Source organism: Astatotilapia calliptera, chromosome 5 (assembly GCF_900246225.1).
Source record: "Astatotilapia calliptera chromosome 5, fAstCal1.2, whole genome shotgun sequence".
NCBI classification, from domain to species: domain Eukaryota; kingdom Metazoa; phylum Chordata; class Actinopteri; order Cichliformes; family Cichlidae; genus Astatotilapia; species Astatotilapia calliptera.
Window position 1 is genome coordinate 10,484,941 of NC_039306.1, and position 26,575 is coordinate 10,511,515.

The 26,575-nt window shown below is 40.0% G+C and overlaps 1 protein-coding gene and 1 pseudogene across 2 annotated transcripts; both read right to left on the reverse strand.

Annotated features, from left to right (window-relative positions):
- Positions 1-5,440: 5,440 nt before the first annotated feature.
- pank4 (pantothenate kinase 4 (inactive)) lies at positions 5,441-22,680 on the reverse strand. 2 transcript variants are annotated; one of them, XM_026167167.1, is made up of 20 exons: positions 22,516-22,636; positions 21,986-22,068; positions 21,069-21,277; positions 20,275-20,458; positions 19,789-19,881; positions 19,525-19,678; positions 16,457-16,638; positions 16,241-16,322; positions 12,928-13,028; positions 12,627-12,632; positions 11,712-11,867; positions 10,718-10,830; positions 10,231-10,318; positions 9,933-10,084; positions 9,706-9,761; positions 8,945-8,994; positions 8,307-8,411; positions 8,125-8,225; positions 7,586-7,654; positions 5,441-6,735 (listed from the first exon to the last, which is right to left on the reverse strand). In XM_026167167.1, the coding sequence occupies exons 1-20, from the start codon at positions 22,634-22,636 to the stop codon at positions 6,486-6,488; spliced, it is 2,355 nt and encodes a 784-aa protein (XP_026022952.1). In that variant the 3' UTR covers positions 5,441-6,485. The 2 variants fall into 2 exon arrangements, with proteins under 2 accessions (XP_026022952.1, XP_026022953.1); XM_026167168.1 differs by lacking the exon at positions 12,627-12,632 and having other exon boundaries at positions 22,516-22,680.
- A 2,404-nt stretch (positions 22,681-25,084) lies between these two features.
- On the reverse strand, positions 25,085-26,575 carry LOC113021649 (transcription factor HES-5-like; annotated as a pseudogene).

Consider the following 26,575-nt stretch of genomic DNA (forward strand, 5'->3'; position numbering starts at 1 on the left):
GAGGTGAAACATTTCATTCAAGAGAAAATAATTCTGATCCTATTTTTTTTATGCCAAAAATAACTGGTTGCATCATCTATAAATCTATCTTTTCGAAGTACACAGCTCAAGAAGATTCCAGCAATACTTTTAATAACATTCAGCAGCGAGTTCGGTTTTTACATATCCTCTGCAGTGAATTCTGGTACTGCATCTTTCATGAACGGTTCTCACGCAAATCGATCTTACAAAGTCTGCAGAGCATCCAGCCCAGTCTCATTCTAAATCTACACTGTGAGTCTGTTATGTGTTGGCAAATTCAATTCTGTGTATTTGCAGTATGATTGTGTATAAATCACTTGGGGGAATAGGTTGACATTTAGAAACAGTCAGCTATTTTGTTTTGTGCATCCACACTGAAAAATGCGCTTGTTAGCTTTATTGAAACCAATGAACAAGCTTTATAGTCATTTGGTGTGAATGCAAACAATGGTGACAAGCCACTTAGCAAACTGTGAGTGCAGCGCAGAGGGACTGAGTCTGCAGAAGGCAGATAACAGACGGAAATTCCAACATGCCGTTAGAAATTAATATTGAGTGCCCAAACATCTTACTTTGTGAAGGGTCCAATTCTGACTAACCAAAAAAAGGACACGCTGTGTATAAAATCCCCAATCCTTGGGTTTAGTTATGCTTAGTATGGGCATATGAAGCAAACATCTTTATTTAGCATATCATTTCATAATCTCTTTACTTGGTGTAACATTTCTAAGGAGGTTAGTTTGCCTGTACATACCACGGTGACTATTTCTGTTTGAGCTTGATCGAGCGGCCCGAGAGGCAGAAAACAGAAATCACAAGTTGGAGCGGAGTTCTGAAATTTGAAGCACATTTACTTTTCCACCAAATGACACAAGAAATAGTTCTGGCCAGCACCTCTCCACAAACAGATTCCAGCATCAGTTCAGACAACAACTGACACACTTTTGGGTGCTTTACTGCTGAAACTACCTAAAAACATTTGAACACTGACTGTATTTTCTTCAGATTTAAATTTCCACATATTGCTTCATACTTACAGTGTATGTCAGGTGCAGAATGATATGAGCAGTCAAAGATAGCATTTTAATGGGACCCCTGTAGCTCCTGTGTGGCTTCTGTGAGACTAAAAATTCTTTTTGAGAGCTCATGATGGGAGTTGGTGGCGCACATGCTGGAATCAGAACGTATTCTCACAGGCTTGGATTTTACAGCAGTGTGGATTCTGAAGAACAGCTGCAGATTTACGATGGAAATATAGGAGGGTGATGTTTTTTGGGGGAGCTTTGTAATTCCCTTTTAAAAATACTTCTACAGCAGTTCTGCTTGAAATAAACTTTCTCAACTAATAACATATACATCCAGTGATCAGCTGCCTAATATTGTGTAGGCCATTAACTTGCCACCAAACAGTTCTCACCCAATAAAGCAAGAACACTGGTTGCTGGGAAGGCCTCTTCTATTTATTTCTTTTTGGCCGTGGGGTTTGAGAGTGAGGCCTGTTGGTATCAAGCTTATTACAACACATGCTGATGTTCAGCTGAATTGGATCTGGCAAGTTTGGAAGCAGGACTTGAGCCCTTTGTTGTAATGCTTGAGCCATTCCCAAGCAGTTTTATATGGTGCGCACATCATCCCGTTCAGTACCAACCACTGTAGGGTGTGCAGTGGGTGGTATGTGAACATAGGAGGATGTTACAGGAACCCAGATTTCCCAGAACACATTGCAGTGTAACAGAAAAATCCGTCATAGGTTTTCAATATTGTGTCAGACTGATGTATATACCAGATGAAACACAACTGCTGTAACAAATTAAACAGCTGATGATATTTTCACTGTTTCTTGTCACAGCAGCAACTAAATTACAAGCTGCCAATGATGATGATGATGTACCTCCCATCAATTTGAATAACGATGTGTTGTGATTGAGTATGCATAAAAATTACAATGAGTTGAAAAGGCACCTAAAAGTAATACAAGATACAAGGCTGTGTTGTATAATTAATACCAAAGTGTCAGTAAAAGAAATGAGCAGTTAGCCAAGCTCAATAAAATAAACAAAAACTGAACTATCTTGGGTTTTTTTTTTTTACCAGTGAAGTTGCTGAAAATTGAGACATACGACCTTTTTGAAGGCCATTTTAGCACTTCACCCCTCTGCAAACTCACTGTGCTCCTCGAACACTAAATTCCACCATTTCTAAAAGAAAGAATAAGTCAGTAGTGGATAACATTTGAGTGAAAAAACTCAGATGTGTGAGAAAAAATTCTATTTACCACTTCCACAGGTAAAACCAGAAAAGCCATTTATCTAAAACAGTGGCGGTACCCACATTGTCATGTTGTATGTTTAAGGTCACGTGATTGATTTAATTGATGTTATTGTTGCTCAGAGTCACAAAAGGTTCAGCCACAGCGTGTTGAAATTCAAACTTGAGAAGAAAACTTCTTTTCAAACGACTGTGTTTACTGTAACTACAGTGATTTGTGTTATGCAAACAGTAACAGTCAATGCGTCACTGTCTCACTGGGGCTGTGGTATCAGTGTGTTATGAGCCTTATCTATAATTGGAAAGTTGTACAAAAACAAAAGGTGACAAATGGTCTGTTCCACTGCAGCTGCTGAGGTTTTTTGAAGTCGTTTTTGTGCCTTGTCAAGTGTTTGGTGAAGTAGTTGGTTTGATTTTCACAACATCAAACCAACTACTCATTTAGGTCAGATTATTGATGACCGGCTGACATAATACAATGCTAATATAAGTATGCATGCATGTGTAATTTGTTCCCTCAGTATAATGTACTGAATCTTGAAACCTAGAACCCACAGCCACCCACCATCTCTGTCAGTCTGCAGTATGAGGAAAATGCTAAAATGTTGATGTCTCTAATAGTTCTAATATTTTAAATTATAATATTCATCATCTTTAATTATTTGGCATTCTTTTTAGCTGTTGCGTTTGTATTGCATGCTTTGAAAAGTTACAAACTGTTTTAAGTGTCATTTAAGCAGGAATCATTAGCATATCAAAATGTGCATCAAGGCCATCATTCTCACTTAAATGACCTACAAGTTGGGCCACATTACAGTCAGTAGAAAGACTTTATAAGCAGGCCTTAAAAATATCATGCAAAAAGTCAAATCATAACTGTACGTTTTTAAATAAACATGTTTTTTTCCAAATTTGATTAACTTTATAGACATTTTATTTGTGTCTACAATTGTTCATAGTATGCTCTCCGTCACTTAATGAGTTCATTACGAAAAATAAATCAATCCGTGCATATCTACTAGAGAACTTTGTAAAGATGGCAGTGAGTTTCTTCTGAATACCCGCAGAATTAAGAAACACAACAGGTTTTATTTCCTTCTCCAAATCTATAAAAAAAGGTTTCTAGGTGATCAAACATGTTGGCATAATTTAGAGTGGTGTCATTGTAAGTCTCTGATTTCACTAAGTTTGTTTCAGTATGTTTTTTCACATCTCTTTATGTTTGCTTTGTTTTCTTGATTTTCCATGAATGCCAATTAACCTCCAGATGTCTTACATGCTAGTTTTCACTTCCTTTGAACCAATTTGTAACATTCTGGTAACCGTGAATGTTTGGTGCCAGTCCATCTTGTACTTGTAGATCTTTTAGTTTAGCATTTTGTTAGTTAAATGTTAGTCATCTGCTTGTTTGGGGAAAACATTTATTTTTTTGTATGTAGCAACATTTCACCCAGATACTGTGTGTATCCAGAGTGGATTATCTAACAGGCTTTCCTGTTACCAAATGGGAGTTCCTGTTCCCTGGAGCCAGAGCCTATGTTTGAAGTGGCTTTGAGCAGTTCACCCTAAATTCAAACAGCTTAAGGATGTCCCGATTGCCAGTTTGCCCCCATTAGACCGCTAACCAAATACAGTCCAATATGTTACAGCTGCACGCTACGCTGTCACAACACTGACATTTCTTTAAAACAAAAACAGTAGTCATTATAAAAATTGTAAAGAATAAGATTTAGCCATCGAGCAAGATGAGGCTGTTTCTTTTCTATACAAACTACTTTTTTCAGTGGCAGATCTCGAACCAACAACCCCTGCTTTTTATAAAAATACCGAATGGCTACAAACAACGAGTCTGGTATGATTTGAAACACCAGGAGTTGTCGGGACCATCAGCATCAATACTGACATTTATAAATTTCATTCATAGCTGTTATTGTTAAAAACAGCTGTGGACAGCTACTGGCATCATGCAAGATTAAAAGAAATGTAACGATTTATGGAATGAATTGATTGTTAACAGGCTACATCTGAATATTTCAATTAATACTAAATAATTGGCATAAATTAGACATTTTTTCTTTTTTAAAAATCTTTCTCTGTTAATCACGTGCATTTTTAAAGATGGTGGAAATAAATGTTCATTATGTGAGTTGATCACTGTGTACAAAACAGCAGAGTGGTGTATATGCACACAGATTATGATCAAACACTGATGGTAGTCATACAGCATCAGGTGTGTCAGTTCTGTGGATCAAGCTAGCCAAACTTTGTCAAGCTGTCTAGGTCCTATGTAGGACCTAGACAGCTTGTAGGAGGCAAGGGGTGCCCATTATCTCATGATGTGTGCATGACTGCACTGATGGATAGACAACCCTGTCTGCACTGGAAAGTGTAAAAAAAACCCCCCCAAAACTAGCAAAAAAATAAAAACAAAACCTCCACCCGAGCAGACCTTTCATAGGCTATAAGCAGATGTCACCACATCCATAAGGGCAGGCTGAAGAACTGGTTGCGTGTGGGTTTTGGCAGTGGGAGTGATGAGCAAGAGAGAAAGCAGGAGGACCCCCTGCCAGGCCTCCTCATGCATTATCAGCTTGAAGCTCCCCAGCAGGCATCAACTGCCACATACTAGGGTGCTGAGCTTTCATACTGCCAGGGGCATGTTTGGTTTTTTTAATATGGGGCAACTTTCAACTTTCCCGATTTCTCTACTCAGTTCAAAACTCTTCTGACACATCTACAAAGAAAATGCAACACGCGCGCGCGCACGCACACACACACACTCACAAAGGTAAAATATAGGTTTTCACCATTTAATTAAAATTGATTGTCAAGAGAATAATAATACTCAAAATTGTGCTTGGTGTGCTTAACTGAAGTGATGTAATTTCTCATATATATATATATATATATATACACACACATATACATACATATATATATATATATATATATATATATATATATATATACATACATACATATATATATGTGTATATATATATACATACATATATATATATACACATATATATATATATATATATATACACACACACACACACATACACACGCACAAAATTGTATATCACATATATGTACAAATGAAAAATACAATATTGCAATATGAGTACAGAAGTGAAGCAACTGTGACTTTGGGAGATATTTTCATACCAAGAATGTTTTTAATCAGAGCCTGCCTTGAATTTAGACCTTTGTGATGAAGTTAACAATACAATAAACCACTTCACATCAGGTTTGATGTTTGTTACAACTAGAAGCTGCCATATTATTGCCTTAAAACAAATATCTTTTGACTCTGGGATGGACTGCAGTGTGTATTTGTACATGCCAGGTAATTACAGTGAATGCATGGACTCATGCCACAGCCAGCTCAGTGACATCAAGTTCCATGTGATGCTTACAGTTTACTGAACCTGAAATATGCTGTGTTAATTTTGACACCAAGCACCTTTGGAAAGACTTAAAGACTAAAAATCTACATCACAGTAGAATACTGCCACCTTGTGGAGGAACACTGTAGGTTTCTTGAATTGCTGTGATAAAGTGCTGCTTCTCCCACTGATCAAGCTGATCTTCCCTGATTCCACATCAACAGCTACATAAATGACAATGACAGTGATTCTTAATTTCAATTCGATTAGTGGAGTGAATGTCATAAAAAGAAATGTGAGTTTTTCTTTGTCTATGGCCTGAGAGTGCTGGAAAAAACTGACATTTGTGTAACATGACACCTACAACAGGAATTAAATGCAAAACTGAGTGAGTGAAATCACATCAACCTTAAGGCACATTAAAAACGTCTCACCACTGAAAGCTGTAATTATTCCTGCTGCTGTCTCTATCTAGCCAAAAAGTCAAATCCCTTAGATGTACACAGCCATGTTGGGAATGACAGGCGCACATTTTCAAAATAAAAGCTATGTATATAAACTGGTAGTACTGATAGCTATGATATGATTCAACAGAAAACTTGATGGATGTGCAAGAAAGCAATATGTTCATGAAGCCAAAAGTCGACTTTAAAATGAAACATACAAATCTCCCAATTAATGATCACCCTTAAAAACCCACATAAACTTTTAACAGTCAGCGTTAAAATCGGTTGTTCACTCAGTGGCAGTATACGATCATCCTCCTTACATTCAGAGCTTCAACTCAAACTGCTTCTGTCACGTTCAGGAAGGAGAAAAAGCACCGCAGTCCTTGTTTGGTTTCCCGGCTGGTACTTCATACTTGAAGACCACGCTGAACAGTTTTCCCCCCAGTCGGTCGGCCAGCCACGAGTTTTTGATAACGGCCATCTTGAGGCTCTCGCAGCTGAGCATGGCGTAGTAGTTGGTGTGAATGGCTCGACCCATTCCCTCGATGATCACCAGGTCGGTCTGCCGCTCCCGCACAACCATCGCCAAAACTTTGTCCAGGCGGCTGGGAAACAACAAAGACGTAGAATCACCTGATTTCTTGTCAGGACAGGGGCTTTAATCAGTTTATCTTACTCCTCCTCCCCAAGGAGTCAATTAACAGCTTATGTTAGCCACACTTTGCACTATTATTTTTATCATTATAGAAGCACAGCCACGACTATCACACGGTCCAAAAACAAGGAACTATCTTATCAGTATTCGGCTCTCCCGCCATCACTAATGTGATATTATTATCTTATGCTGATTACTTTAATATCAGTATTATACATACAGAGCCAAGAGAAGTCAAGTCATATCAGGTCAGAGTCTACATCACATATTAAACACCTTCAGTTGATCAAAGTGCTGTACAGGTTATACAAAATATACACTATACATATTAGTGACTAAATCAACAATAAATACAAAGAAAAAAATCAAATAGACAAAGCGAATAAGACTTTGTTTGCATAACAAAAAGTCAAGGTACTCTCGTCAACCATACCTGCAAACAACCAAAAACAAATAGGTTTTTAAAAGTAGTGAGAACATTTTAAAGTGAATCCAGAATGGACTGTATGAGAGAATATTAGTATCACAGGTCTGAAAGCAGATTAACCTTGTTCTTATCACTTCACGGGACTTTTTGGCATTTTGGAAAAAAATAGTCAGTTCATCCATCAGTGCTGTGGAGGTCAAATGTAATGTGCTTATTAATTCATTCATTCGACAGACATGGACTGAAGCTTGGATGCATGCATTCATAGCAAGAGGAGCTCATTCTGTCAGCTTCAGGCTGCAGTTTGCAGAAATCTTACTTAAAGTATTTAAAAAAATATTTAAAAAGTTCAATGCAAACTAAAACAACTAACCTCAGATCCAAACACGGAGAACTGGAACCGCTCTGCACCAGCAGCAACCTGTCCTCTCTCAGGCCAGCCCTACACAACAACAAACACACCACAGCCCAGTGCTTTGTAGACATCAGCCATGTGTACAGTATTATTTACAACAAGGATTTTGTTGCTCATGCTAGCTCCTAATGAGTAATGTTTTTGTTTACAATGCAAGGCAGCTCACCCTTAAGAATGAGCTGTTAGTACAAGCTATTTGTCATTTATTGTATCTTTGGGGGTGAAGGTTGTTTTTAATCAGTCATTCACATCTCCACAACTATTTGTTGTTTTGCTCTCAATACGGTCACTATGGCCCAAGATTAAAAAAAAACAAGCATGTTCATGTTTATCACTGTTCAGATGTGTAAAACTAAAATGACAAGTAAAACTAATTTATAGCAAACAACTAAAGCAAATTGGAATTTATCTAGTCCTTTAGGTCAATAATAAAAATCTATACCCTAAAGAGTTTGTCTCATCAATAACCACATTTAAAATCACTTATATACACTCACTCAATGACGGGATCCATAGCAGCAATTCTTTCTGTCAGTATCTGCAGTTCACCATTCGTCACGTCATTCAGAGCTGGACCAGAGTTGCTGGCCAAAACCACCTAAACAGTAGAATCATTGCAGAGTTTAATGAACATCTGACCAAATACTCTCTTTTTGTAATTATTCTGTCAGTTTCCTACCTCTGTTCCTCGAGAGAGAAGCTCTCTTACAAAAGGCATCACCCCTAGAATGATGTCTACTCCACTATTATCTACGAAAAACAAGGCACACTTATGAGGAGGACCCTGCAAGAGAAAACCAGGATGGATGACATTCAGCCATTAATTATCAAGAAAATAAAACACAGAAACATTCCTGCAAGTATGCAAAACACTACTAATGACCACCCAGAAGATGTTATCCCTTTGTGGTTCATCAAAACATGCTTATCCCTAGTTCAAAAAGTGTTGAACATAAGGTGTTTATGGTAGGTTTAAGACCATTTATTGTCTCAGTTTGTGTTTTCACACGAAGCTCCTCCAGGGAAACGTCTAGAAAGGTACATGACTGCAGTACATGTGTGAAAAAGCTTCAATCACATAGTCAGATCCAAAGGGAAACAAAGTTTGCTTAATTTCTAATGAGACATCCAATGAAAGAATACACTTATATCCAACACAGAGGTGAAAACATGTCTGAATCAAACTGTCTGCTGCTGTGTGATGCATGTAAAAATGCACAACTTCAGTCAAGATCCAGGCCTGATTTTATAGATATTGCCCTAAGATCACATGTGAAAACAGCTTGTGAGTGTGAAGACCAACAGAATGAATCTGACCTTTAGTCTTTCAAGCCACTGGTCATAGGAATCAACGAGCCATGGCCGCTCTGAGAGGGGAATAAAAAAGAAAATACAAATGTCAGTCTGACCACCAAGAGGCATAAAAGCAGGTCTAAAATCCGACAGTGTATCATCAGCAGACATCAGAAGGTGTAACAGCAAGCAAAAAGGCACACAGCTTATAGGAAATGTTTGAAGTGATGTCAAACTAAACAGATACCTTCCTCTTGAAAATATCAATCTGCCTCCACACCAGCTGTACAACAATATTTACTTGCACTTAAAAGTTAATTTTCATGCTTCAGTTGTCATGTGATGCTGGGAGATTTTCAATATGCTATCTTAAGGCTTAATGTTTTTTCTCTCTCCTTAAACTAATATGTGATTGGAAATCCAATCCAATCAACCCAAGGTGTACCCATGTGATGACATTAAAACTAACCAAGTTACTTAAGAGGAACAAAAGTTTGAATTTGGTTCCTTGGTCTTCTCATCTCTCACATCCTGACTGGAAGGAGATAAAATGTAAGAGCAAGTGAGAGAAGCAAGGAGACATGTTAGTATAATAAAAATAAGCCTAAACGTTCTGTCTGTCTGAGTGCTTATGAAACACAGTTGACCCTCACATTGCACACAATGTGCTTGCATGGACTGAGACACAGATAGACCTCTGACAGTGCTTATGCCCTGCTAACGTGTAGTTAACAATACTTCTGCAGTGCAGTTGCAACTGCAATTGTGTTAAAGTACTTGGATACCTTCCAGCTGTCGTTTAGCCTCCTCAAACCCAAACTCGGGGTCAGATTCCAGGACGCTGTAAGTGTCAAAACGAAACAGACTAAAGTGAGCTCAAACCAGCAACAGTTTACCAAAAAATAACAAAACTTCAAGACTGAGGCTAAAATGTTTTGTGTCTCTAAAAGCTTGTGCAGCTGGGTTGATGTAATCTATGAACCCAGCAAGAGATGAAAAAAAGACCACTCACTCTGACACGGCCTTGGCTCCCCAGTCAAAGACATTCCCAGCCAGGACACCCTGGACTAGGGCAAACTGTTTCTCCTCCCAGCTCAGCTCATCCAAGGACTTCACTGCCTTTTGATAGTACTTGAGAGCAATGTCATTCTCCCTCTGTTTAATCTGAAATACAAAAAAAACAATACAACAAAAACAAAGTCAACAAAAAGAAAACTACAGAGTCATGACATTGGTCACTAAAGGCCAATTCAGCTGTAAAATTCAAGAAAGGTGCATAAAAGCAAAACAACACATTTGATAGATTTCACCTTAGAGTAGGGATCAGGAAAGTTGAACTCGTTTAAACAGTGTTCCCTCGTGTCTAACAAACTTCTGACAGTGAGGGATCCATAAGCACTAGGTGAGAAGAGAAGCACTCTATGTTAGCAAGAGAGAAACATATAGAAACAACCGGGCTGGGATAATAAATGCAAAGCACTTTTCCACAGTTTCCCCCCCTTTTTTAATGTTCTGAAATAAACTATTAGAAAGTTAAAATATATAAATATCTGGAATTTGGAAGTATTTCTTCTTTAAATTTTATAGACTGTTACAGACCTAGTGCTGTGATTCTATTACTAATCCACACTTATGGAGTGCAGCCCAGTCCTAAAAACTGAAAGAGTAAACAGGATCAACATCAAGATTTTGCCGGTATAAAGAGATGAAACTAATGCAGACGGTGAAGAAAGAGTTCGACTTAAAGCAACCTCTGAGTAAACTAGATGCAGTAGCAGAGCCACTAGCAGTCCTTACAACGGCTGTTGACGAAGGGTCTGAAGCTTGTGTCTGTATTTCTGACGGAACTTCTCAGCACGCAGGGCTGCCTCCGGCATGTCAGGCTGACTCGCTACAGCTCTCTTAACCACCTGCTCAAGGACCAAAAAAAAAAGTAATCAAAAAACACTTCAACTTTTGAGCAAAGAAATAAAAGAAATGTGTATACATCACCATGTAAATGGCAAATATTTCAACTAGAACTTTTCCCAGATCCAAAAGGGAAACGTGAAGCTTTACTGTCAGACCAGGATCAGGTCAAAATTCATTCCTTTGTTAAAAAAAAGATCCCACCACATAAGAGACAGATCTCCCCAACAGTGACCCAAAAATCAAACTACACTATATATCAACCCAATTATGAGCAAAGATGGGATAATTTCTTTGGGTTCAGAAGGAAAAAAATGGATGTCATGCACAACATTTTCTTTTTGTCTTGCATGATGTGTCACAATCTATGAGAACCTATGCCTCATCTGAGATCCCTCAGTACGTCCTAACAGAAAGACTGGCATGTTAGAATTATTTTGAGCAATTTAATTGAGGTTGACCAAAATAAACACAGAGCAGTCTGACAGCCAACGATGCTGCCAGTGCAGTCAGGTGGAACTGTGACTAGACTGGCAGATAGCATTACAAACACTGCTTTGGTTCCCATTGTGTTTACATTCTTTACTGGAAATTACTAGCTAGCAGCTCTTCATGATGCTGCATGCATGAGTAACGTGGGAAGAACGTGCAGTCAGTCATGTCTATAGTAATGAGAAGACAACATTACTTTGTAGCTGTCTAATCTGACAGAGTTAAAATATTAATAGAAACAGACACCTTAGAATTCATACCTTCGATTTCAAAGCCGAATGCTGGGCTCCGACTTGATTTTTGTCATTGTGTTTTTTCCCCATTTTTTAAGAATAATTTTGCAGATATTTACCACATTTGTCTTGCTATTACAACTATGATGCCATCCTACCCCATCTAGGGCCTCTTCGAAGCAGTATAGCCAGTATTCACGGGCCAGAGCATCCTCTGTGAGGTCCACAGTGTCAGGGATGTAAGAGGAAGGGTCTTGCAGCAGAGGCAGGTTCACCAGTTGCCTCTCCAGACGGTCCATCTCCAACATGTCAAACTGTACAACAAAGACACAGAAAACATTCACACTATCACGCCTTGCCCATAAAAGGCTTTTATGGATAAAAGCCTAACCACTCAGATAACTTGACGTTTATTCCAGCTGTTAAATTGTACAAGCCTATTCCCACTACCCTTCTTAAACACCATCATTCCAGGATGTATTTTAAAATATTTCCCCTTCTTTGTGGCACTCATGTCAGTATTTTTTCTTCAGTGTGTCAACAAAAACGATGAGCGTGAGATGTAGTAAAGAGGAGAGGTTAAACCAGAATTTAACTCTAAAAGCCAATGAAAGCCAACAGATTCATTAAATGGACACAATCAATAGTCCATTAGAGGAAGTCCTTTCCTTTTAAAGAACTTAGTACATCTGCTGATGGTTTCTCGAGAGGAAAGAAAAGCAAAGAAGTCTGCAGTAATGAAAACTAGTGAATGCAAGTTGGGCACAAGGGTATTTCAGTGATTGTGGGCTGAGGGAGGGAGACTGGGAGTGGGGAGGGCACATAGCTGCTCCTGCTACTACAGTGGCCTAGAAGCTCAAGGTATTACAAAAAAAGCAAAGTGCACACCTGAAACACTTCACATCTTTTAAAACCATCAAACAACCTATTATTTTCTATTGTTCATCTAATGTGAACACACAAATGAATGCCTGTCACAACAACTGTTTAAGTGTTTGCAGTTACACGACGTGTTGAACACAACCAATGTGCCATCAAACCACCAAACAAGCAAAGCAGGCAGAGGTACTTACAGGAAACTGAAGGAGAGAGTTAGAAGAGTGTGTGGACAGAAAATGGGAAAAAAATTAGAATACAAAGATGAATGGAATGAATTTTTTATGACTTTGTATTCAGCGAGAACAATAATGATGGCATCTCCATCAAAAACGAAAACATTAATTGAAGTTTATAGACAAACTTATCAATAATTAGATGGAAAAGGATGTAAAGAAAAAAAACATTAGCAAATGAGGGCTGATGTGCCATGTTGTGCTACGTGGCCCAGCCTCAGGTCTTCAGATACCACAAATCTCTAACTCACTGTGGACTCACCGTTCCACTACGAGCACGTTGCATAGGATTCATGTCAGGAGAAACGCTCATCAGACCTGAGCTACCTGCGTAATTCTCACCCCAGCTATACTGGTTTGGATCTAGAGGAGAAAAAATGTAAACGTTAATATATTTACCAAACACTGTTTGGATTACAGAGAATTTTAATATCATTACAGTTAATATTTAAACAAGTCTTTTGCAAAGTTAACGTATTTAAACGTTACCGTTATTGGTCTTTGATGATACACCATTCCTTTAATATACTATTATGGCAGTTTATGAAATGTGTTTTTGTCAAGGACCACCTCCACAGATTTTATTTATACTTAATCTCACTAAAAACTGCTTCCAAAAAAATTCTCATAATACTGTTAAGTTTTCAGTGATCCTTTTAATGTTTCCCACAGAATACCCATAACTGTTCCAGTGGTCACTGTGGATGGACTTTAACTTCACCATCTTGGACTCCAACTAGCAAAGGTAGTCCCTGTTGTGCAGTCTTGAAGAGCTTAGTGAAGGAGCACTAGTGCTGCAGGTTCTGGTTAGAGTGGGCCTTCAACGTGCAGTGGATCTCAAGAGCAGGAAAAAAAAAAGACTACTTTTGTCCAGCTGCAGTCCGTGACGGGGGAGTAGAGAGTCTGTCCAACCACAGGTTGAATCTAGAAAGCTACTTGATATAAAGGATTTAGCAGCTACTAGTTAGCTCACGTGGGTAACGACAGCGAGACCTGGAGGGGTGTGATTGGGAGGAACGGCCTCCCTGATCTGAACCCGAGCGGTGCTCTGTTATTGGACTTCTGTGCTAATCACAGTTTGGCCATAACGAACACCCTGTTCGAACATAAGAGTGTCCATAAGTGCACGTGGCACCAGGATGCTCTAGGCCGTAGGTCGATGATCGATTTTGTAATCGTATCAGCAGACCTGCGACCATATGTTCTGGACACTCGGGTAAAGAGAGGGGCTGAGCTGTCAACTGATCACCACCTGGTGGTGAGTTGGATCAGGTGGCGGGGGAAGACGCTGGACAGACCTGGTGCACCTAAACGCGTAGTGAGGGTGTGCTGGGAACGTCTAGCAGAGGCCCCAGTCCGCGAGATCTTCAACGCACACCTCCGGCAGAGCTTCAACAGCATTCCGAGGGAGACTGGGGACATTGAGTCCGAATGGACCATGTTCAGCGTCTCCATTGCCGAAGCTGCTGCATTGAGCTGCGGCCGCAAGGTGGTTGGTGCCTGCCGTGGTGGTAATCCCCGAACCAAATGGTGGACACCAGAGGTGAAGGGAGCCACCAGGCTGAAGAAGGAGTCCTATCGGGCTTGGTTAGCCTGTGGGACTCCGGAGGCAGCCGACAGGTATCGACAGGCCAAGCGGAATGCGGCTCGGGCAGTGGCTGAAGCAAAAACTCGGGTGTGGGAGGAGTTCGGAGAGGCCATGGAAAAAGACTTTCGGGCTGCCTCGAAGAGATTCTGACAAACCGTCAGACGTCTCAGGAGGGGAAAGCGGTGCTCTACCTGCACTGTGTATAGTGCTGGCGGAGCGCTGCTGACGTCGACTGAGAAAATTGTCAGGCGGTGGAAGGAATACTTCGAGGACCTCCTTAATCCCACTGACACGTCTTCCGAGGAGGAAGCAGAGTCTGGGGATGAGGGGAATGACCCGCCAATTTCCGGGGGCGAGGTCACTGAGGCAGTTAAACAACACCAGGGGCTCCGCCCCGAGTTCCTGAAGGCTCTGGACGTTGTAGGGCTGTCCTGGTTGACACGCCTCTGCAATGTTGCGTGGAGATCAGGGGCAGTACCTGTGGACTGGCAGACCGGGGTGGTGGTCCCCATCTTCAAGAAAGGGGACCGGAGGGTGTGTTCCAACTACAGGGGGGTCACACTCCTCAGCCTCCCTGGGAAAGTCTATGCCAGGGTGCTGGAAAGGAGAGTTCGTCCGTTAGTCGAACCTCGGATACAGGAGGAACAATGCGGTTTTCGTCCTGGTCGCGGAACACTGGACCAGCTCTTTATCCTCTCCAGGATACTTGAGGGTGCATGGGAGTTTGCCCAACCAGTCTACATGTGTTTTGTGGACTTGGAGAAGGCATTCGACCGTGTCCCTCGGGGTGTCCTGTGGGAGGTGTTGCGGGAATATGGGGTGTCTGGCCCATTGCTACGGGCCATTCGAACCCTATATAACCGTTGCAAGAGCTTGGTTCGCATTGCCGGCAATAAGTCGGACTCGTTCCCGGTGGGTGATGGGCTCCGCCAGGGCTGCCCTTTGTCTCCGGTTCTGTTCATAATTTTTATGGACAGGATTTCTAGGCGCAGCCAAGTGGCGGAGGGCTTTCGCTTTGGTGGCCTCAGAATCTCATCTCTGATTTTTGCAGATGATGTGGTTCTGTTGGCTTCATCGGGTGGAGCGGTTCGCAGCCGAGTGTGAAGCAGCGGGAATGAGGATCAGCACCTCCAAATCTGAGGCCATGGTTCTCAGCCGGAAAAGGGTGGAGTGCCCACTCCGGGTCGGGGATGAGTTCCTGCCCCAAGTGGAGGAGTTTAAGTATCTCGGGGTCTTGTTCGCGAGTGATGGGAGAAGGGAGCCGGAGATCGACAGACGGATTGGGGCTGCAGCTGCAGTAATGCGGATGCTGCACCGGTCCGTCGTGGTGAAGAGGGAGCTGAGTGTAAAAGCGAAGCTCTCAATTTACCGGTCGATCTACGTCCCTACCCTCACCTATGGCCACGAGCTGTGGGTAGTGACCGAAAGAACGAGATCGCGGATACAAGCGGCAGAAATGAGCTTCCTCCGAAGGGTGGCTGGCCTCTCCCTTAGAGATAGGGTGAGAAGTTCGGCCATCCGGGAGGGGCTCAGAGTAGAGCAGCTGCTGCTCCACATCGAAAGGAGCCAGCTGAGGTGGTTCGGGCATCTGACAAGGATGCCCCCTGGGCGCCTCCTGGGTGAGGTGTTCCAGGCATGTCCCACCGGGAGGAGGCCCCAGGGCAGACCCAGGACACGCTGGAAAGATTATATCTCTCGGCTGGCCTGGGAACGCCTTGGTATTCCCCCGGATAAGCTGGAGGAGGTGGCTGGGGAGAGGGAGGTCTGGGCCTCTTTGCTTAGGCTGCTGCCCCCGCGACCCGGCCCCGGACAAAGCGGATGAAGATGGATGGATGGATGGATAGTTAGCAGCAGAAATTATAAGATAAGAACAAGAGCCCTGTCAAAGACCAACTAGATCAGGTTGTTGTCTAAACCAAAGCAGAACAGTCAAGTGCAATCATCGTTGTTTGAAAACCACAACAGGCATTAGCTGTTTCTTTCTTACTGTCTTCCTCTGCTCCTTTAAGAAAGGCTCCAATGGTTCCCAAATAACCTTCATGCCTCAAAAACAAGGCCTGAACTTCACCCTACAACAAAGCAAGAGGAGGTCAAAAGGCTGTGGTTTAAATATTGTACAGTTCACAGCTATACTGACATGAAACAAATAGACGACTGCCTTTTGGAAAGTTGTTTCTGTGTCAGAGCACAAAGTTTTGCTTGCCTTGGTAAAGAAGTTGATGCTATAGGTGATTGTGTGCATGGTAACAGGGTGTCCTCTAATAAAGAAGCCTCCAAAATACACTCTGGACAGGTTGTGAAGCTTGGCATAAAGACAGGCCAGCTGCCCGATGTCATTGCTGATCATATGGAGTAAACTCTTGGCCATGTCTTCTTTAGAAAAGTCTAAAATTCAGAGCAGGTTATATGAACATAAAGGCATAAAAGAGGTAAGACTTTATATTAGTATATAAATAGCACCGGGATGGCACTGTGATAGCCTCCATAAAACAAAAAACAACAACAACAAAAAAACAAACAAAAAAAAAAAACATATTAAAACACTTCCTTAATTTTCAAACTGGAACTATAACCTAGAATTACTACTTACCTACAATAATTGCTCAACAGTAGCAGCTGAACAGTTACAGACTTCACTTCAATAAATTATAAAAGATGTTGAATTTTCTGGGATAACACCATCCCTTTATTCCATAATATTCACCAATACAACACCGGATGAAGAGGCATCAATTTGATTCTGTAGCTGTAATAAAACTGAAAAATATTAGATGCTTTTTTTTCCTGGAGACAACAAAATTCAATTTATCATGATAGAGTTTGGCTTTCACCCATCCATCCTCTTCTACTTTTCCAATTTATGGTAACATTCACACCTATGGGCAATTTGAATCATCACTTAACCCCTAACCCCAGGAAGTGCATGTCTTTGGACTATGGAAGGAAGCAGGAGCACACAAAGAAAACCTGACAGGGTGAGAACTTTTTGCTGTGAGGCAACAGGGCCAAGTATGGCTTAGAAGCAACTCAACACGATTTCCTCCTTTAATATGTATAGTCAATATGTAATATATGAATAAACCAGCCCTGGTTCATGAGGTAGAGCAGGTCATTCACTAACTGGAAGGTTGGTGTCTCCAGTCTTCAGTCTGCCAAAGTATCTTTGGGCAAGATCCTAAACCCCAAGTTGCTGTTGATGTTAGATAGAAAGCATGTGTAGAAAACTAAGTAGAAAAGCTCTATATAGGATATTTTTTTCCTGACATTACCTAATATATAGGGTGTCACTAATGTTAGCTCAAACTCGTTTGTAATTGCAAGTTCTGACAAGTTAAACCCTCCCTAAAAGATATGGCATGTGAGAGGATTGTTAGGCATTAAACTGGGCTGCAATTCCAATAGAAATGCTCAGCCATGACAGCCATGCTCATATGTCTTTGAGCAAAAACATCACATGAAGTAGTTAACAAGGTAAAAAAGAACAGGGATCCTGCCTTGTTAGAGAAATAAAAGTATCTGGTTATAATCAATTTATTTAAATCAATTACATCTTTAAACTGCCAGTAGCTACACTTAAAAATCACCATTATATGACAGTTAAAAAGGAAGAAGCCATTTTTCCACATACTGAGGAAGAAACTACTCAAATGTAATAATCTGAGGTGGACTAGTGTGGTTTGAGTTTAAATGCAAATTCAGATATATTACGCTTTGAAACTAGGCCATCACTGAAATACATTTTACCATGAATAATCTGAGCTTACTGCAGCTGTTGCCCTGCAGCTGTTGATCTTCAGAGCAAGCCTCTTTCATTTTAGGACTAAAAACATACTAAAAGGATGTGAGGTGTTTTTTTTGTCATGATAAATGAATAAGCTGCAAATACAAAACACAATATATAACCAAGTTGTTAGAGTCTGACATTACAAGGATGCACAGTACTGTCTTTAACCACCCACAATTTCTTTATAATTTGCTTCCATGAGATGCACATTCTTGCAAGTTTCTAATTTTTTCTTGGGAAAACGTTCTTTGAGCTTTTTGAAGGTCTTTGAGAGTTTTCTTTGGACATTAACTGCTTTATGCTCATTTTCAGCCCAGTTTTTGTACTATTTTCGCAATTAAACAAAAGCGCAATATAACTAAAGGGATGAACCAGTGTTGTGTCCACACATAACAGACAACTTAAAAAAGAAACAATTTTAAATTGACCCTTTAGGCACTTTCTTATTAGCAGCCTGCCACTTAACATATAATTTGCTCCCATTTCTTTAGTTGAATCCACAAAAAAATGCTAAAGATAACAGTTAACAGGCATAAGATAATATTTTTTTGCAACGACCAGGTGATTCCCAAAGAGCTATTAGCTGGCTTGGCATACTGCAGCATGCTGTGCAGTGTACCCATTAGAAATATTTGAGGAAGCTGGAGGATAAAAGAAGAAGTGGCATGCCAAATATCTACAGCAGATGAACAGTATATGAAACTCACTGCCTTAAGAAAAAGGAAAAAATCCAAAGATAAATATGGCCCTTCAGTTGATCCATCTACAGTTCACTGAAGCCTCATTAGAAACGGTCTCAGTGGAAGGGTGGCTGTCAAGAAGACACTCTTCAGGAGGGGAAACGGGGCAAAAAGGCTGAGGTATGCCAAATTACACTAGAACTGAACTGAAAATTAGTGGCAACAGGTCACATGGAGTGACGGATATGATTTTATTTATTTTTTTGTTTAAATTCATTTTTAATATGTACAGATGAGTTCAGAGTAGAAATACAGCAGTCAGTGTCTATAGCCATCTCTGAAACACAGAGGAGGCTCTGTAATGGTTTGCGGCTGTGTTTCAGCCAGTGGTGTTGGAGATCACAGAAAGATTTTGATCCATCATCCAGTGCAATATGTAAAGTATCTGACTGGCAACAACTTAATTGTCCAGCATGGGTGTGAACCCAAACACACTGACAATGCAGTGAAAACAAACCAAGATATAATGATTCATTATCAGCCATTAATTGGCCTTCCCATTGAAGCAGTGTGAGAACAAAAACACAGCCAACATCCAAAGAAGAGCTTTGAATGTCCTTCTAGAAGCCTGGAAAAGTCCTCTTTAATACTACTTACAGAAATTACAATAAATAAATAAATAATAATACATAAATTATTGCACGTTTTCCCATTATTTTTTAGCAAAATGTAATGAAATGAGGAGTGACTCAACACTTACATAACACTACAGGTTAGCTAAATGAAACCTGTTCGTCCATGACTCACCTTTGTCGGCAGTAGCAGACTTCCCAAAACTGCTCGCTATAAGATCTCCAGTCAAGCCCAAATACCCGTATGATCCTCCATAGATATCTTTAACAAGCATATCAACACTTGCATGCTGACCTTTCGAGGCCAACTGTAGCAGCTCGTCAAATCTCTATGGTTTAAATATATTTTTAAAAAAAGTCAAGACAACCTTAAATACACGATTTAAGTAGTTGCTGATAAATGACTTGTAATAAAACCAGTCCACATTACTCAGGATACCTTTGTTTTGGTGAGAAGGGCTCCAAGTCCCCAGAATGTCCCTCCACCTATTGAGCTTCCTCCTATTCTCTCAAATTTGTCCTCTGATTCAACCTGGAGAAAGTGAGAAAAAAAGTGATACAGCGTAGTGCGTTAATCACAAAAGAACCTAGTAAATCAAATGAAAGTGATCATATAACCTCTTAATATTATATTTTTACTGCATCATTGAGAGAAGTGATAGTATGTTCTATTTAACAAAAAACACTGCATCTTAAGTCCTTTTAAAAAGCCAGTATTTGTCTGTTGTTTCTATAATTGAGCTTTTTAAGAGGACACAAAGACATGTGGGAAAAACAGGGTATTTGGAAAGTATAACAAAGTATACTCTTAAAATCTGTGCAAATGCAAAGGATGGGAAGAAATGGAAACATGTTCCAATGTAATGAATGCAGATGCAGCACAAGAAGAAGCATTCTTTATTCTCTTACTTATTTATTGTATTACCTTAACTATGGACACCCCGGAGCCGATGTTTACCAGCAGGTAAGGAAAGATGTCTGGATTAGTCGTCTGAAAGCGGAATTCTGAGTCGGCATGCTTGGCGTACACGAAAGCCTCGTGTGGTATGTTCTTCAGTACAAAATTACAGCCCTTGATGAGGCATGTCATCTCATCCTCTTTGTCCACTCTGCCACAGTACAGCACAAAAACAGGTGAGCATCATCACCAACAATAACAAACGATCTAATTCAATGTGACTACAAATTTACACTCTTCAAGCTACACTGGCTACACAGGTAATAATTACAAACAAGCACCAGCTGATGCAAATACGTTACTTTTTTGTATTAAATGACTAGAGTAACAAACTGGGAAAACTGAAACTGTATCTCGCTCTCGATCACATTAATGGTTTTTTTGTCGTCTGTTTAATTAGCCGATACAAAAAAAGAAGGCTGCCAAACTTGGGAAGCCATCAAATATTAAATATTTTCCAGAGGAGTCTTTATAAGGTCTTCCAAAGGTCTCTGTAAAAAAAAACCATACAATTTGTCGTGCAATTTCCTGTTTTACAGGAAGAGGACAGGATATTGCTTTGTGCACTGGTTACAACAAGAACGGAGGACTATTGTTAATTCAAGGCTGGTCACCCAGAATATGCTAGAAATGTAGCTCCCTTTGTTTCCATTTATACCTACAGTTTCTACACTTTAGCACACTGCCACAAATGCTGAATGATACAGCACAGGTAAAGGGTTTTTTTTGGTGATAGCTAACATTGATTTGTATATACTGACTTGAGTCCCAGTTTCCTCTCGATTAGCTCTTTGAACTTGTGTGCCCCTCCACCTGTGGCTTTGATAACTTTGGTTTCAGTGTTAACTAGATGGTCTTTAATGAAGTCCAAGCATGTTTCGATGTAAGCATTTTCAAACTTGATAAAGTGCAGGCGTGCCGTCACCTCCTCCTGCATTGATATTTCATACAGCTTGTCACCAGCAGCCGCCTAGAAAACAGACATACGGAAGAGAAATGTCTGAGTACTTCAAGCAGTCCAGATGTTGGCTTCTGATACAAGCCCTGACAAAAAAATGTGGAATTGCTACACTTGAAGGATGCACAGCCAGCACTTATTTTTAAACTCTGTAGCAAATCAAATTAAAAAAAACAACAACTCAGAAATATATTTAGTAGCTGAATAGTTTGACTTCAAGATGTAGGAATGCATCTAATGTAAAGGACCAAGGGAGATGACAATCATTATGATTAAGTGATTTTTACGGACGTCCCAAAGCTACAGTTAAAGCTTTTCCTCATCCCCGTGACATGGTCAGCAAACAACCCAGATACTAATCTAATTGAAAATTATAGTTAAAATTATTAGAAGGAGATTGATGGAGAGCTTTGGTTTTTATAGTGGAGCATATACCTCAAAAAATCCTGCACATCATAACACCCAGAGGAGGTGCAAGAAAGTACTGACATGTACTTCGTGAAAAGTACAGAGTACTAGCTGATGATGTAAGGATGGGTCAGCACACTTCTCCCAATACTTGATCTGATTTTGCTATGTTTTTGTTTGTTTGTTTGTTTTTGTTATTCTAAGTAACAAACAAAAACAAAACAAGGCTGAATGAACATCCTACAAGTGTGCTGATTCATATTTTTGGGTGGTTGCATTTTAAAGCATAAACAGTGTATTTTTCATCCGTACCTTTGCAGTGTGGTCGAATGATCGCACTTTGGCCACCTTGTGCTGGACGGTTGAGTAGTAAGCCAGCTTTGTCAAAGAGCCACCTGTTAAAGCAAAACAACATCGATAATGTCCGATAAGAAAACAGCAGGGCGAATCGACATTTAAAACGAGCAATGAAGTGACAAACTCTGATGTTGTCTTGAAAGAGATAAGTTCTTATAACGGAGTAGCTAACAGCTAACGTGCAGGCTCGTGCACTTGTCAAAGTTGGCCAGGTTGTGTTTAGGCACACATCCGCTTAAAGGTAAAACGATAATCCCGAAAGCTCATCAGACTTCCATCTTTAGAATAAACTGACTGGCTGTCAAACAAATTAACATCGCGTGTAAAGTTAAGCCGCTACCATTAGCTTTGTCTTCTTTCACCTAAAGTCTAGTGTTTGTCAGAGTATTAAGGATGCGGCAGAGCTGGGCTACAAACACGAAGATTAGCTCAGTGTGTACAAAAGTTGCCGCAAAATGAAAGAAAGCGCTCATATTTCCAAGTACCGATATCTATGGCGAAGCGCTTTGCGTTTTCCAAATTGCGGAAGATTTCATCGGGAGGAAGAGTAATGCTTTTATCCATGGTGTGACTTGTGTTGCTGTCAACTCGACCACATTCCGCCATGGTCGGTAATTACGTGACGCTGTGTGCGTGCTGTACGTGCGTGCCCCGCGACGTCCAATCAGCATCCACGCCCAGTGCAGAGCGTGCACGTCATCTGGTAAACAAGTTCTGGAGCGACGTGAACGTTAACAGGTAGTAACGCGGGTTTTTTCCCCCATTCCACACTAATAATTATTTTATTATGTAAAAAACGTATTAACTAATTAAAAAAACGGATAATTTTAGAATTCGTGGACGTACAGTTGACGTCAGAAGTTTACTTATACTCGTCACAGACGTGAATGGTATGATATTTGGGGGGCTTTTGATGACTTATTTGAAGTATTCTTTTTCCAGGGTGAAAGAATTAAACTTAAGAACTGAGCGCACAAGTTTGAATTTATTTTGGATTTTTTTGTAATCCAGGCACATAGGCAAGTGAGACTGAAACCCTTTGGCACCTCAAAATTTCATCAGAGCACCCCTAAAAATAACTAATAGTAGTAATAGTAGTAATAACAGCGCATTTTAGTATTATTTTCTAAAATTATCTTCAAATGTTTTATTTTCCCAACTTGTCAACTGACGCCAGTACAGGATAGAATGAAAACAGGTTTAATGTCTAGTGTTGATGATATCATGATGTTACAGTGTGCTCACACAGAGGCGTTGCTGGTTTGATTTTAATAGACTGAATAAGACTTTGGCTGCAGCAAGAAGATGAAGATGTAATTTCATGACACAAATCAGTGACGCAGATTTAAAACACACTTTAACTGACATATAGCAAAAGTTCAAACTGAGGGGACATTGCTGTGACTTATAAAATGTCTGCTTTTTTATTTGTCCTATAAATAGCGTTAAAAACTTTATCTAATCTATCTTAAATCACTAGAGATTATTAGTTAATTTTAACTGTCTGAGCCAGTAGTCTGCTGGTATGTCACAAGTTGCGAGCCAAGGAGATGATTTTTTTTTTTTTTAGTTCTTAAAAATTGTCTGTTCCTGTTCTTATTGAATTGGGCTTCAGTGTTTGTTTAGTGTACAGCTCCAGATCCAGGTGACAGCAAGTCAAAAGGATGTTGACTGTTAATAACCGTCTGCAACCTGAATTCAGTTTGAATGTTGCTGTAAATAGATATGAATCTGTTAGTGCTTTTTGTTACCAGTAATATTTAACTTTGTGCCGGCACCAAGACTGAGAGACGAAGATAAAGAGGGCTGGATGGAGACAGCAAAGAGAGAGAGAGCGAGCAAAAAGAAACAATAAAGAGTAGACATGTAGTCAAATTCACCAGAAATGATGAAGCTGTAGCTTCTGTTTTCTCACATACATTGATGATTTCTCATAACTAAGCAGTGTTTTGTACTGTTGTTGACTCACATCATATTGATCCCATATTGATATGAATGGTCGCATTTTACAGGATTCATACCACTCTAAACTTGTCTTGAACAGGACGGCTGCCATGTAAGGGACTACAAATCTATTCTCCACTCATGAAATTGGAGTACATGATGCTCTGTGCTGTGACTGCATATTAAATAGAGGGTTTGCACTGTATGAATTCAAAAACTTTAATATAAAACAACTGTATTACCAGTTTGGTTTGTTTACAGGTCTATGGAGTGACAAGGTGATGTTCCAGTGTCTGTACTGGATAAGTGCTTGATGATTCGGTGGACTGCTGTGGTTAAGAGACTGAAATAATGTTGTGCTTGTTTGTCATCTTATCTGCTTTGCCACATTTCTTTCACTTCTAATTACTGAGTCTTTGCCTCGGGTTTGATACCTAAAGGCTCCACCCTAAAATGGGTGGATTAGATTGGAATCTCTGATTATTTACGTTGATTAGATTTGTAAACAGCATATTCCATAAATATTAATTATGGAGCGCTGCATTTATGAGACGATTGGAAGCTGAGCCTTCTAAAAGTTTGAATGTAATTGTCCCTGTCTGCGCACGATCGAAAGTAGACATACAGGCTCAAATACATGCACTCCCACTCGTATATGATGCATAACTTGTACTAATGTATATGTTACAAAGTACAAGAACTAATGATCTTTCTTTTTTTCACATCCAGTCCACTGTCATTAAAAATCAACACTACTTTAGTAAATGAAAAAAAACATGTTGAGTTAACTCCTTAAGAAGTCAGAAATCTGTCAAACTGATGATTAGCTTGACTTCTAGCTTGGACAGAATTGGGAGTTTAGTCAGAACTGTCATGTTGCAGTTTTTCAGTAATAGAGTCCTGTTACAAATGCAGCATGTAGTCTAAACATGAAAACCTTCTGCTCTGCATTTATCAGCTTTGAAAAGCCATTCTCAGGGCTTTATTCAACCATTTAAATGGCCTGTTCTGGCTCAAGGGCCACATGTTTGAAGTGTGATCCTCGACTGTGAAATAAGAGGAGCTTGCCAACCTTAAGACTAATAAAGGCACAACAACAGATGGGAATGATCAAATTGTCAGTTTTATTTTACAAGTCATCATATGTTTTAAGAAATGAATCGATTTCTGTGTTTCAGCAGCAGCTACAAGATATTTGGCAGCCATAACAGAAAGTGTCCTTACTGAAAGATGTGGTTCATGTATCTCAACAATGTAATGCTCCAGTAAACAATGACAACTCTGCTCCACTAAAAGCTTGACCAACACTGATCTTTTGTCAGTAGAAGGGATGAGGTGACACAACTCAATATTCAGTTATTTATTTATTTATTTTTGATCGTGAAGAATAAAGAGGTCACATCATGTTTACGTACTTTCACTGAGGCATGAGTGGTGATGATGCATGGCAGCAAAAACTTGTATTTCTAGTCAATGCCCTTAATCAGAGTAGAATGAACAGCTCCAGTATGTTTAAAAAAAGGCACAGCAGGATAATTTAATATAAACTAAAGAAAGTGACCCAAATCTCAATCAGAGAAAATACATTTTGAGTTATGCACACATTTATGCTTTTTTGCACTGCAAAATATGTTAATAATAGAATACATAATTCCAGTACCCAATATGGGTCAACAAATCTTCCAGATAAGAAAGCAATGCATAAAAGTGCATCAGAAAGGGTGATATTAAAACAAAAAAGTAGGTAGAAAATTCACAACTCCTGTCAACAGGAATATAAGTTAAGTATGATCATTCCTAACCAAGCTTGGTCAGTTTTTATGGTAGTTATCATATCATGCATCAATGAGAGAAAGTATGTTATCATAGAAAACAATATTGTGTTTCTAAAAAAGAAAGAAACTATCAGTGCAACAGAACTTTGTGCTCAAAATCTGTCACAGATTTCTCATTTAACATTGAAAATCTTATTTATATTTAACCAACATGGTCACATTGTTAACATCTTCTGTCAGTTGGTGTCTACCACGGCCTCCAGAGGGAGCTGTTGACTCGAGTCTTATCTTTGGTCATGGTAGTCTGGACTGTGTAGCTCAGACGAGAGATATGAGCCTCTCTCAGGTTGTCAGAGGAGTTTTGCAGTTTGTTGATGTGGTTCAGCAGTCTTCTCTGAGACAGAGTGTTCGCCTCCTCTTTGGACAGAACATGTGCCACCTCTTGGACACATCTGGAGTAGCCCTTATCAACAGCTGCTGAAGCCACAGCTTGATGCTGCTGCTGCAGTCGTCTCAGGAAGCAAACGGTCTGCTGTTTGAGGAACTCTGGACCCAGGAAAGACTTGAGTTGCTCAATGCTGCTGTTAATTCGCTCTCTGCGTAACTTCTACACCAGAGGCTTTCTAATCTGCAAAAAGAGGAAAGAAAATAGTAAATAAACTTTATCCAGAGTGTAACTTAAGCATTATATGAGACAATTTGTAAAGATATGTTTAGGTATTGGTGGGCAATTTACCTTGTGATTCAGAGTTGAATGCTTCTGAGAATTACTCATTGCTGCAGTGATTGTAGGTGCCATGCCTGGATATCTGTGCTGTAGAAATCT